We start from the raw sequence: 11607 nt of genomic DNA on the forward strand, positions 1-11607 counted from the left end.
CCCCATCCCTAGGATTCTCCAGGCAAGAACACTGGAGTGGGTTGCCATTTCCTTCTCCAATGCATGCAAGTGAAAAGTGAAAGTGAAGTCACTCAGTCATGTCCGACTAGCAACCCCATGAACTGCAGCCTACCAGGCTCCTCCATCCATGGGATTTTCCAGGCAAGAGTACTGGAGTGGGGTGCCATTGCCTTCTCCGCTAGTACCACCAAAACCCACGTGTCAGCACACTTACAGGTTTCAGTTAAAGGTCTTCCCACCCCCTCACCCCTAAAAGGTTGAATTTGGTCATGAAAGGTCTTCTGAATCTTACTCTAGCACAGGTGCTTTTTTATCTGTTTTAATGGAAGCACAGAGTTGTTGGCAGAGGCATATACTCAGGGGATCTGAGGGGCGGACTCGTGGTGGACGTTTGCAGGCACTGAGCAAAGGCAGGCGGGCAGCCGGGCAGGGGACGGCCTTGCAGGCCGTGTGGTGAGGCTGTCCGTGGCTGGGAGTCTGGAAGCAGGGCTGCCACCACAGACGGGGATAGGGCAGGGGCTGGCACTAACCAGGACGCCTTCCAGAGGAGTGCCCATCAGACCCAGCCTCAGGAGTCGTGGCCACGGGGCCTGGAGTTTCTTGGTAATTGTGAGAATTGTCTCCTTCGGGGGTTCCTCTGTCTCACCTTCCATTTACTGGTTAACCCCCAGCCAGGCTTCTGTCTCCACTGGTAACTGTCCCGAGGTCACCAGGGCCCTGGGTGTCACAGTCTGTCCCGATCTGACCTGAAGCACCTTCCCCCTCTGCCCTCAAGCCTGGCTTCCATCCCACTTCGCCGGTCATTCCCGGCATCTCCTGTCCCGGCTGCCTGTTCTCTGCACCTCTGCCTGCTGAGAGTATCTGGGACTTGGGCCTGGACTCTGTTTTATAGCCCACCCTTTCTTGCTTCTCTCCATTCCCATTTATTTTCCTAAAAACTACATGCTAAAAACTGACTCTCACGGGCATCTTCAATTCAGCAAGTGCAAAGGAGAACTGGACGGTCTGCCCCATGCACGCCTCTGCCCTGTAAGGTGTGCGGCAGTACCTCTTGCCCAGTGGCTGACACCAGTCTCAAGGCAGCCCTGACCCCCCTCTCCCTTGTCCTGCGTGTCCGCTCGGCAGCAGACCCCCACACGGGGGCCGTGCCCGTGGCCACCAGCAGGTCCAAGCTGCCGCTGTTTCTCATCTCAGCCACACTGGAGCCTCCTGCTTGGTCTTATCTGCTTCGCCTTTGTACCCCATAGTCAAGTTTCCATGGAGCGGCCAGAGGACTTTCCTAATACATCAGATCATATTATTGCACTGCACTGAGAAGTCTACGGTCTTACTTTGCCTAAAGCCCTGCTTGACCCAGGCTTGGGTATCACCCTCCCCATTGTACCCTGGAATCCTATCCCTTATCAGCCCACACCAGGCGTTTTTTCCCAGAACAGAACTGTGCAGTCAGTCCCCTCTCTTTGGGATGAACTTCCTCCACTACGCTATGTTTCCTCCTCCCTGTTTCAGCTTAAATGTCACCTCCTCAGAGAAGCATACCCTGACCACCCATCTAAACAAATGTCCCAGAGTTATAACATCCCCAGCATCTTATTATTTCCCCCATTACTTACTGCAATCTATATATATTTTTTTGAGAGAAAATCTCTGCAGTGACTATGATTTTATTTATTTCCTTCATGGTAGATTGCCAGGAGAAATATCAATAACCTCAGATATGCAGATGACACTACTCTAATGGTAGAAAGTGAAGATGAACTAAAGACCCCCTTGATGAAGGTGAAAGAGGAGAGTGAAAAAGCTGGCTTAAAACTCAACATTCAAAAAACGAAGATCGGCATCCAGTCCCATCACTTCATGGCAAATAGATGGGTAACAATGGAAACAGTGATAGACTTTATTTTCTTGGTCTCCAAAATCACTACGGATGGTGACTACAGTGATGGAATTAAAAGATGCTTGCTCCTTGGAAGAAAAGCTATTACCAACCTAGACAGCTTACTGAAAAGCAAAGACATCACTTTGTTGACAAATGTCCATGTAGTCAAAGCTATGGTTTTTCCAGTAGTGTGCACGGATGTGAGAGTTGGATCATAGGGCATGCTGAGCACTGAAGAATTTGAAATTGTAGTGCTGGAGAAGACTCTTGAGAGTTCGTTGGACAGCAAGGAGATCAAACCAGTCATCCCTAAAGGAAATCAACCCTGGATACTCATTGGAGGGACTGATGCTGAAGCTGAAGCTCCAATACTTTGGCCACCTGATGTGAAGAACTGACTCACGGGAAAAGACCCTGATGCTAGGAAAGACTGAAGGTGGGAGGAGAAGAGGGCTACAGAGGATGAGACAGTTGGATGGCATCACTGACTCACTGGAGCAAACTCTGGGAGTTGGTGATGGACAGGGAAGTCTGGCATGCTGCAGTCCATGGGGTTGCAGTCAGACACAACTGAGTGACTGAACAACAACAAAATGTGTGTATAGTCTAAACTCATCTTTTTAAAGAAAATCCAGCCAGCAGTAGTAGCTATCCTAACTCCTTTACAAGCTTGAAGTTATTTAATTCTCACCACAAACCTTGGAGGTCAGTCCTGTTATTATTCTAGTTTTCTAGATGAGGCGCTTGAAGTGCAGTTGAAGAGATTTGCCAGTGACGCCTGTGGAGCTAGGACGCACTGGGGCTCTGTCTGTGAGTCAGCATGTCGCTGCAGTGTGCCGAGTCACAGAGAGCAGACAGTAGAGCAGGAGACTGGTGAAAAGCCCAGGGCCGTGGAACTAAGAAGGGGGTGTCCCGGATAAGGATGCCCTGCAGGTGTTGACTTGGGGTGCATCTGCCTAGAATAGCAGCAAGATGGCGGCCCAGACCACGTTTCCTGCACATCTCGCCGCTGCCTTGTCCGTGCTACAGGGTCCTTTGATGTCTCCATCACTGCCTTTATGAGATCTAAGGGGAAGGCCTTCTCTCTCAGCTTTTGGAACATGGGGGAATGACGGAAAGATGAAGAAATCTCACTGACTCACCTCAACCCCTGGGATGAGAACTGATGTTTCCCTTGGCCCTGTGAGGCCAGCTCTGGAGCTCAGCCATTTATTTACAAGGTAATGAACTTACAGGCACACTGTGTATTCCATTAACATCCTAAGGCAATGGCACCCCACTCCAGTACTCTTGCCTGGAAAATCCCATGGATAGAGGACCCTGGTAGGCTGCACTCCATGGGGTCGCTGAAGAGTCGGACAGGACTGAGCGACTTCACTTTCACTTTTCACTTTCATCCATTGGAGAAGGAAATGGCAACCCACTCCAGTTTTCTTGCCTGGAGAATCCCAGGGACGGGGGAGCCTGGTGGGCTGCCGTCTATGGGGTCGCACAGAGTCGGACACGACTGAAGTGACTTAGCAACCACAGCAGACCCCTGTGCATTTATGGAATTCTAAGCACAACCTGTACTGCCTGATGGCTATTGTAAATCAGCCACATAGGAAGCACCAGCAAGTGCAAGTTTAAGAAAACAATACCTTTAAAAATAACGGTCCCACTAATGAAATGGTGATGATCCTACTGCCTGTGGCCTCAGCGGGGCTCCCCCTTTAAAAGGACTTCAATCCATTCCCTCTTCATTTCAATCCAGTGTGTGTGTGTGGCTCAGGAACAGTATTAATCCATAGCTGCTGGAACAGGGGTCAGTGGGTGCCATCAAGTCTGGAAGATTTCTAGAGCTGGGCAGATATTTTTTGGAACTCAGTCGTGGCTTTGAACTCCAAGAGGCTCCCTGTGGTTTGCTCTAAGGCTCTCTGACAACCACGGGCTCTGTGGGCGCTGACGGTGATGAGTGGTCTGTACCATCAGGGGCACAGAGAAGAGGTGCCTGAGGAACCTCAGGAACATGAGTGTCCAGCTGGAGGGGATAAGAAGGAGGGGTTCACAGCTTGAGAGAGGTGGGGTGGGGTGGGGGGATAAAGCAAAGGGCATGCTCATGGAAAGATGAACCGTCTGGATGAATCTGGACCACAGATAACGTGTAGGGAAACATTTGAAATACAGGCTAAGAAGTTAGGGACCTACACATGGTGTCTAAGGTCACACCATGGAAGATCTATTTGCAGAGCCACGTGATCAGAAGTATGATTTAAGGTGGTTTTTTTTTTTTCTTTTTTTTTGTGGGGGAACACAGAATGGGACTAATGGCAGACTAACCCACTGAGATGCTACTCTGATTTCGGAGGGGTTGAGGGCTAAATTCAGGAGAAGGCAACGGAAACTGCATGGGACAGATGGGGTTTTAAGAGGAAAAAACAATACTGTCTGCTAATAAGAGGCAGACTTTGAAGTTTTTACATATAAATAGGAATTCTGAAAAAGAGGCCAATTTCGAAGGGCAGGAGGAAACAAGATAATTTCTGTTTTGGACGTCCTGTGTTTTAAGGCTCTAGTCTATTCAGGGGAGATGTCCAGTGGGCAGAGAGAACTGAGGCTGAGATGGTTTAGGGATCACTTAGAAGGGACAGAGTCACCAGTCATACAGCTGGGTGAGTAAGCCATGATTCCTGCACCCCTTACCCGCCGTCCCCCACCTCCCGCCTCTCCTGCAGGGAGTGGAGGAGGGAAGGAGAAAGTGAAAGTCACGGTAGTCGCTCAGTCATGTCTGAATCTTTATGACCCTATGGACTGTAGCCTGCCAGGCAAGAATATTGGAGTGGGTTGCTGTGCCTTCCTCCAGGGGATCTTCATGACTGAGGGACTGAACCCGGGTCTCCTGCATTGCAGGTGGGTTCTGTACTCTCTGAGCTACCAGGGAATTGAGGGAAGGAGAGGCAGGCTCATAAGAAACAGAGCAATGATGTATTCAAAGAGTCTGCCTGCAATTCAGGAGACCTGGGTTCGATTTCTGGGTCTGGAAGATTCGCTGTAACAGGGATAGGCTGCCCACTCCAGTATTCTTGGGCTTCCCTTGTGGCTCAGCTGGTAAAGAATCCGCCTGCAATGTGGGAGACCTGGGTTTGATCCCTGGTTTAGGAAGATCCCCTGGAGAAGGGAAAGGCTCAGTTCAGTCACTCAGTCTTGTTTGACTCTTCGCAACCCCATGGACTGCAGCACGCCAGGCTTCCCTGTCCATCACCAGCTCCGGGAGCTTACCCAAACTCATGTCCACTGAGTTGGTGATTCCATTCAATCATCTCATCCTCTGTTGTCCCCTTTTCCTCCTACCTTCAATCTTTCCCAGCATCAGGGTCTTTTCCAATGAGTCAGTTCTTCGCATTAGGTGGCCAAAGTACTGGAGTTTCAGCTTCAATGTCAGTCCTTCCAATGAATATTCAGGACTGATTTCCTTCAGGACTGACTGGCTGGATCTTCTTGCAGTCCAAGGGACTCTCAAGAGTCTTCAACACCACAGTTTAAAAGCATCAATCTTCGGTGCTCAGCCTTTTTATGGTCCAACATCCATACATGACCACTGGAAAAACCACAGCCTTGACTAGACGGACCTTTGTTGGCAAAGTCACGTCCCTGCTTTTTAATATGCTGTCTAGGTTGGTCATAGCTTTTCTTCCAAAGAGCAACCGTCTTTTCGTTTCATGGTTGCAGTCACCATCTGCAGTGATCTTGGAGCCCCAAAAAATAAGGTCCCTCATTGTTTCCATTGTTCCCCCATCTATTGGCCATGAAGTGATGGGACCTGATGCCATGATCTTCGTTTTCTGAATGTTAGAGTTTTAAGCCAACTTTTTCACTCTCCTCTTTCACTTTCATCAAGAGGCTCTTTAGTTTTTCTTCACTTTCTACCGTAAGGGTGGTGTTATCTGCATATCTGAGGTTATTGATATTTCTCTGGCCTGAAGAATTCCATGGACTATATAGTCCATGGGGTCACAAAGAGTCAGACATGACTGAGCGACTCTCACTTTCAGGGCACACAAGAATCAATAAATAAATTTTATAGACAGGGAAGAGGCCCACACGAGCAGGCTCGGCTCACACTCAACGGGTAAGCATCCCCCTGCCAGCACACGGAGTCCAGCGGAGAAAGCAGTGGCGTGCGATTTCCTCGCGGCCTTGCCGTGTGACCTTGAGTGACCACTCAGCCTTGCTGTCCGGTCTGCCCGCCCCTGCCTCCTCCACCTCATACAGGGGATACCACCTCCTCCTTGCCGCCTCCTAAGCATGACGGAGACACAGCCTGCTCCTCCCAGCTGTGCCCGGGTCCTCAAGGCAGGCTACACAAATGGCACGGAAGTGCAAGAAGACTCCTTTCTGAAAACTGCCTCTCCTGAGCTGCACATCACAGCTTGCTTCTCCGGTGGGAAGGTGTTCAGCTAGATTTTACTAGGAACGTGAGCAAGACAGGGGTCTGGGGTGGAGAAGGGCTTTGCAGCACACAACCTGTGCAGACAACAGTGGAGACAAGGTGCCCCGATACGAAAACTCCTCATGTGCAAGACAGGAAACCTGGTCATCCAGATGGGGTTTTATGGCAAGCCTGGAGCCAATATTCCCACAATAAGCGCTCACGGAAGTGGAGGGAATGAAATCAGACCAGATGGAAGTTAGATGGTAAATGTGCAACTGCCTGAAGGCCTGGTTTTGTTCCAGACATAAGAAGGTTGGGTGCAGACACACCAAGAGCAGGGTTGTGGGGCTGCAGCTGCTGGGGCAGGACAGGGACCAGGCAGCGACTGGAGCGTCGCAAGGCCCTTCCCGGGGCTCCTGCCAGAAAAGGCCATGCCGAGCTTCCACCCCAGGTGGTGCCAGTGGTAAAGAACCCACCTGCCAACACAGGAGATGTAAGAGATGCAGGTTCAATCCCTGGGTCGGGAAGATCCCCTGGAGGAGGGCGTGGCAACCCCTCCAGTCTTCTTGCCTGGAGAGTCACAGACAGAGGAGGCTGGTGGGCTGCAGTCCATGGAGTCACAAGAGTCGGACATGGATAGTATCTTAGCATGCTCAGCCTCTGCCCGCCCCTCTACACACCTGCTCTCTTCAGTCCTGTTCCTGGGGCCCACAACTTTGGTGTTTGGAAGCATCATTTTCCAAAAAAGGAATATGTCTGAAAATTCTGTGAGGAAACCCTCGACTGACTCAGCCACTAGCTTGGCGGTGATTTAACACCTTCAAGGAAGGTGGTAGTTTCCACTTGACTTTTAAAAAGAAAAACACCCCAAACCTCAGTGCTTGGGCATCTGTGATATAAACCCTCATGAAATAATGATTCCCATTTCTAAGCTATGTATACAGTATAATTATGTTATTTTCCTTTTTCCTGTAGCCCTGTGGGTTCTTTCTTGGCTCCATATATCTGGGGCTTGATTAGAAATCCATGCTAACCAACTCAAGGCTGGCTATTGGAAATCCATTGTGACTGACAGAACAAATGAGGTCTCTTTATGTTTAGTCAGCAGAATCTGCAACCTGCTTGTGCCAGCGAGGGCCTCTGAGGTTCGGGGATCTTGAAAAATGCAGGGGCTTCGCTTACAGACACAATATCCAAATGGCTCCCACTTGGAAGCGGGGGGTGGTTTGCGCCCCTAGTTTCTGGAGCAATCACGTCGTTAGGATTAGGTGAGGGCATTTTCTGCACAGCTTCTCTCTTCCCTCCTCAAGCAAAGCGATTACCATTTAACCACATGGCCAGAAGCGCTGGCAGTGTAAAAACTGAGCTACTACAACTTGGAAGGAAAGAGCAAAAGTGGCAGTGAGTCAGTCAGGAGGGTAGTGAGGTTCCCTACAAGGCAGCATTCGGTCCACCTCAGCTGGAGGCCCCACTATAAAATCGACAGCCCCGGCTGGATCAAGACAGCAGCCTGAGCATGCACTGTAGCCTTCCCCTCCATTCCAAATCCTCCCAAGTGATGGCAAACGTAGTTTTTTAAAAAAAATTCCTAAAGAATGATGGAAACTAAAGAGCGTTCTTTGTCTGCCAGAGACCGTGAGCAATCGTAAAAAAGGAAAGGCAGGTTTTATTCTTCTTGAAAAAGGAAACCACAACTCAAAATGCACACTGAAGAAAGCTGCTACAAAGGGAAGAAGGGGATTCAGGGGTGCTCTAGCCAGAGGAACGGGCGGGGACCAGACACCTGGGTCAGACACGCGGCCTAGACCTGCCGTCAGCAGGGAGGGACAGAAAGCGCGGAGCCAGAGCCAAGTCACCAAACTCAACTGTAAAGCTCACCTGTGAGGAAACAGTCAGTACAGCAGATAAGATATTAAGTACAAGTGTCCTCAGAGAGACGCAAGAAGATATCATCATTACAAGAGAGATGACAGATTTAATCAACAAAATAAACTCAGCGCATCAGTCAAACACCATGGTGGCTCCAGCTAGGGAATACATTTGTTGTTGTTTAGTTTCTGTCATGTCTAGCTCTTGTGACCCTGTGGACTGTAGCCCGCCAGGCTCTTCTGTCCATAGGGATTCTCCAGGTAAGAAGACTGGAGTGGGTTGGAAAGTAGACCTTAAGAACCTCCTCAGTTCAGTTCAGTTGCTCAGTTGTGTCCGACTCTTTGCGACCCCATGAATCGCAGCACATCAGGCCTCCCTGTCCATCACCAACTCCCAGAGTTCACCCAGACTCACGTCCATCGAGTCAGTGATGCCATCCAGCCGTCTCATCCTCTGTCGTCTCATTGTCTTCCTGCTCCCAATCCCCCCCAACATCAGAGTATAATAAGTATAAATGTACTAAATTCACAGTAGATTTTGAAAATTTAGTAAAAAAAAATTTTAGAAGAAAATTTAATAAAAAAGATTTAGAAAAATTAGAAGAAAATATCTTTTAGAGATATGGATTTATATTTTGAAATATTTTGGATGCACTGAGTGAAATACAATCCGTTATTAAGGTGGACTATATCTGTTTCTTCTTTTTTAAAAAAACATGGATCCTAGAACATTAAACATTACGGCGTGATTTGCATTACTTTTCTGCTGGACAGCCTTGCTCTAGAACCGAGTGCAAAAGGGTGGGGAGAGGATGAAAAGTCAGGATATGGAAGACAGATCTAGAAAGGACAGAGAAACAGCCACAATAGAGGAAAATGCCCGGAGGTAAATAAACTGAGGCTGTTTGAGTGGAAAGAGACCGAGATGGTGAGGTAGGCATTCTCACTGAAGGTAGAAACAAGGTAAAGACATCTGTTTGTTTTCTCTTCAGTCAACGTAATTATCTTTATATTTGAGGAATATGCTATATATATAAAGCAGCCAAAGAAACTGTTAAAAGTTCCCTAAAGAGCCAACAGAATTTACCTGCAATATTCCATCCCAGCGATACCAAAAGACACCTGTTTTGACTGTCACCTTTTAACACAGTCCTGAGAGTCTAGCCAGTGCCATACCACAGCAGAAAGGTGAAGAAGCAGACCTTTTTCCATCTGCAGGTGGGATCACTGTATATGCTTTCCTCTTGCACTCACCTTTCTGGCCTGCAGGCCTGTACAAGGAGGCGGTACGCGCCTCCTCTCTCCCAGGCAGCTGTGATACTCCCGGCGAGTGGCGTCAGCAGCTGGGAGAGCCGACCCCAGCCGTCACCCCTGGCGTACACCGTCACCCCTGGCCTACACCGTCACCCCTGGTCTACGCTGTCACCCCTGGCCTACGCCGTCACCCCTGGTGTACACTGTCACCCCTGCATACGCCGTCACCCCTGGTCTACGCTGTCACCCCTGGCCTACGCCGTCACCCCTGGTGTACACTGTCACCCCTGCATACACCGTCACCCCTGGCGTACACCATCACCCCTGGCCTACGCCGTCACCCCTGGTGTACACTGTCACCCCTGCATACGCCGTCACCCCTGGTCTACGCTGTCACCCCTGGCCTACGCCGTCACCCCTGGTGTACACTGTCACCCCTGCATACGCCGTCACCCCTGGTCTACGCTGTCACCCCTGGCCTACGCCGTCACCCCTGGTGTACACTGTCACCCCTGCATACGCCGTCACCCCTGGTCTACGCTGTCACCCCTGGCCTACGCCGTCACCCCTGGTGTACACTGTCACCCCTGCATACGCCGTCACCCCTGGTCTACGCTGTCACCCCTGGCCTACGCCGTCACCCCTGGTGTACACTGTCACCCCTGCATACACCGTCACCCCTGGCCTACACCGTCACCCCTGCATACACCATCACCCCTGCATACACTGTCACCCCAGTGTACACCATCACCCCTGGTGTATACCGTCACCCCTGGCGTACACCATCACCCCTGCATACACCATCACCCCAGTGTACACCATCACCCCTGGTGTACACCGTCACTCCTGGCCTACACTGTCACCCCTGCATACACCGTCACCCCTGGTGTACACCGTCACCCCTGGTGTACACCGTCACCCCTGGCCTACGCCGTCACCCCTGCATACACCGTCACCCCTGGCGTACACCGTCACCCCTGGCCTACACTGTCACCCCTGCATACACCGTCACCCCTGCATACACTGTCACCCCTGGCGTACACCATCACCCCTGGTGTACACCATCACCACTCGCGTACACTGTCACCAATGGCGTACACTGTCACCCCTGGCCTACACTGTCATCCCTGCATACACCGTCACCCCTGGCGTACACTGTCACCACTGGAAGAAACTGTCCCTCCGGGTGGCGGGCTGAATGTGCTTACCGACGGATGGCATTTGCAAACTCTGTGGCCAGCTCGCTGTCACCGCACGCCGTCCGCAGTTCGGCCAGGGACAGGGCAGGGGAGGCGGCGTCTGGACACTCCTGAGGACACAAAGCACCGGGTCAGGCATGCGGCTGAGCTGAGGGCGCCAACGGCAGAGCGGGAGGTGAGCAGAGCTGCAGGGTGCCCCGGCCGAGCGCCTGCAGCGCACCTAGGCTGCCCCACGTCCCGAGCACTCGCGGGCGCCCAGGTTACACACACGAGTTCCCTTGTCTGACCACCATGACGGCCCTCTGCAGCAGACACTGTCAGTATCCCCTCCTGGCCAAGGAGGACCCAACGCACAGGGAAGTGATGCTGTCCTGAGTCACTGCGAGGACTCCGCGGAACCAGGACGCCCACTCAGGTCAGCGCTCCTGTCACTCAGGAAAGACACGTGGGAAACACATGTTTGTGTGGTCCCTGCCCCCATCCCACACCCTCCGGGGAGAAATCCAGTCTCCTCTGGATTGAGGGGCTTCACTGGGTCCAGGTAATCATCTAGAAAACCTGGGAGAAGGGGAGGAAAATGGAAGTGCATCTTGGCATGAGACAGGAACTTTGACATCACCTAACCCAACTCCTCCTGTTTTACAGATCAGGACACGTAAGAGCCTTTAGAGAAGGCCTAAATCCGGCATGGAGCACAGTCCATTCATAACACCGTGACTGTGCCCATTTGAGCGGCCGCTGTCTGCATACAGACGGAGAGCAGTTGCTCTGCTGTGGAATAAGCAGAGGGGGGACAGTGCTCATCTAATAATGTGTTCAGCAGATACTTCCTGAGGATTTACTACAACCCAGGCTCCAGAAGAAAAAGCTTGTGACCTGTTACTCGAGACAGAATGTAGACAGAAGGCTGCATCTCAATGGGTGAGTGCTCCAAGGGGTCAGGGGCCCAGGGCTGGAAGCCCAGGTGACAGGAGG

General features: G+C 51.1%; 1 protein-coding gene across 4 annotated transcripts in view; it reads right to left on the reverse strand.

The window, feature by feature from the left end:
* Window positions 1-11607, reverse strand: part of MCC (mutated in colorectal cancers) — a 318792-nt gene that overhangs the window by 12254 nt on the left and 294931 nt on the right. For all 4 annotated transcript variants that reach the window (XM_010848367.1, XM_010848366.1, XM_010848368.1 and 1 more), the window contains exon 15: window positions 10642-10742. In XM_010848367.1, coding sequence (XP_010846669.1) covers window positions 10642-10742 — 101 coding nt within the window. The remainder of the gene's footprint in view (window positions 1-10641; window positions 10743-11607) is intronic.

This window comes from Bison bison, unplaced genomic scaffold, assembly GCF_000754665.1.
Source record: "Bison bison bison isolate TAMUID 2011002044 unplaced genomic scaffold, Bison_UMD1.0 scf7180017864264, whole genome shotgun sequence".
Classification (NCBI taxonomy): Eukaryota; Metazoa; Chordata; class Mammalia; order Artiodactyla; family Bovidae; genus Bison; species Bison bison.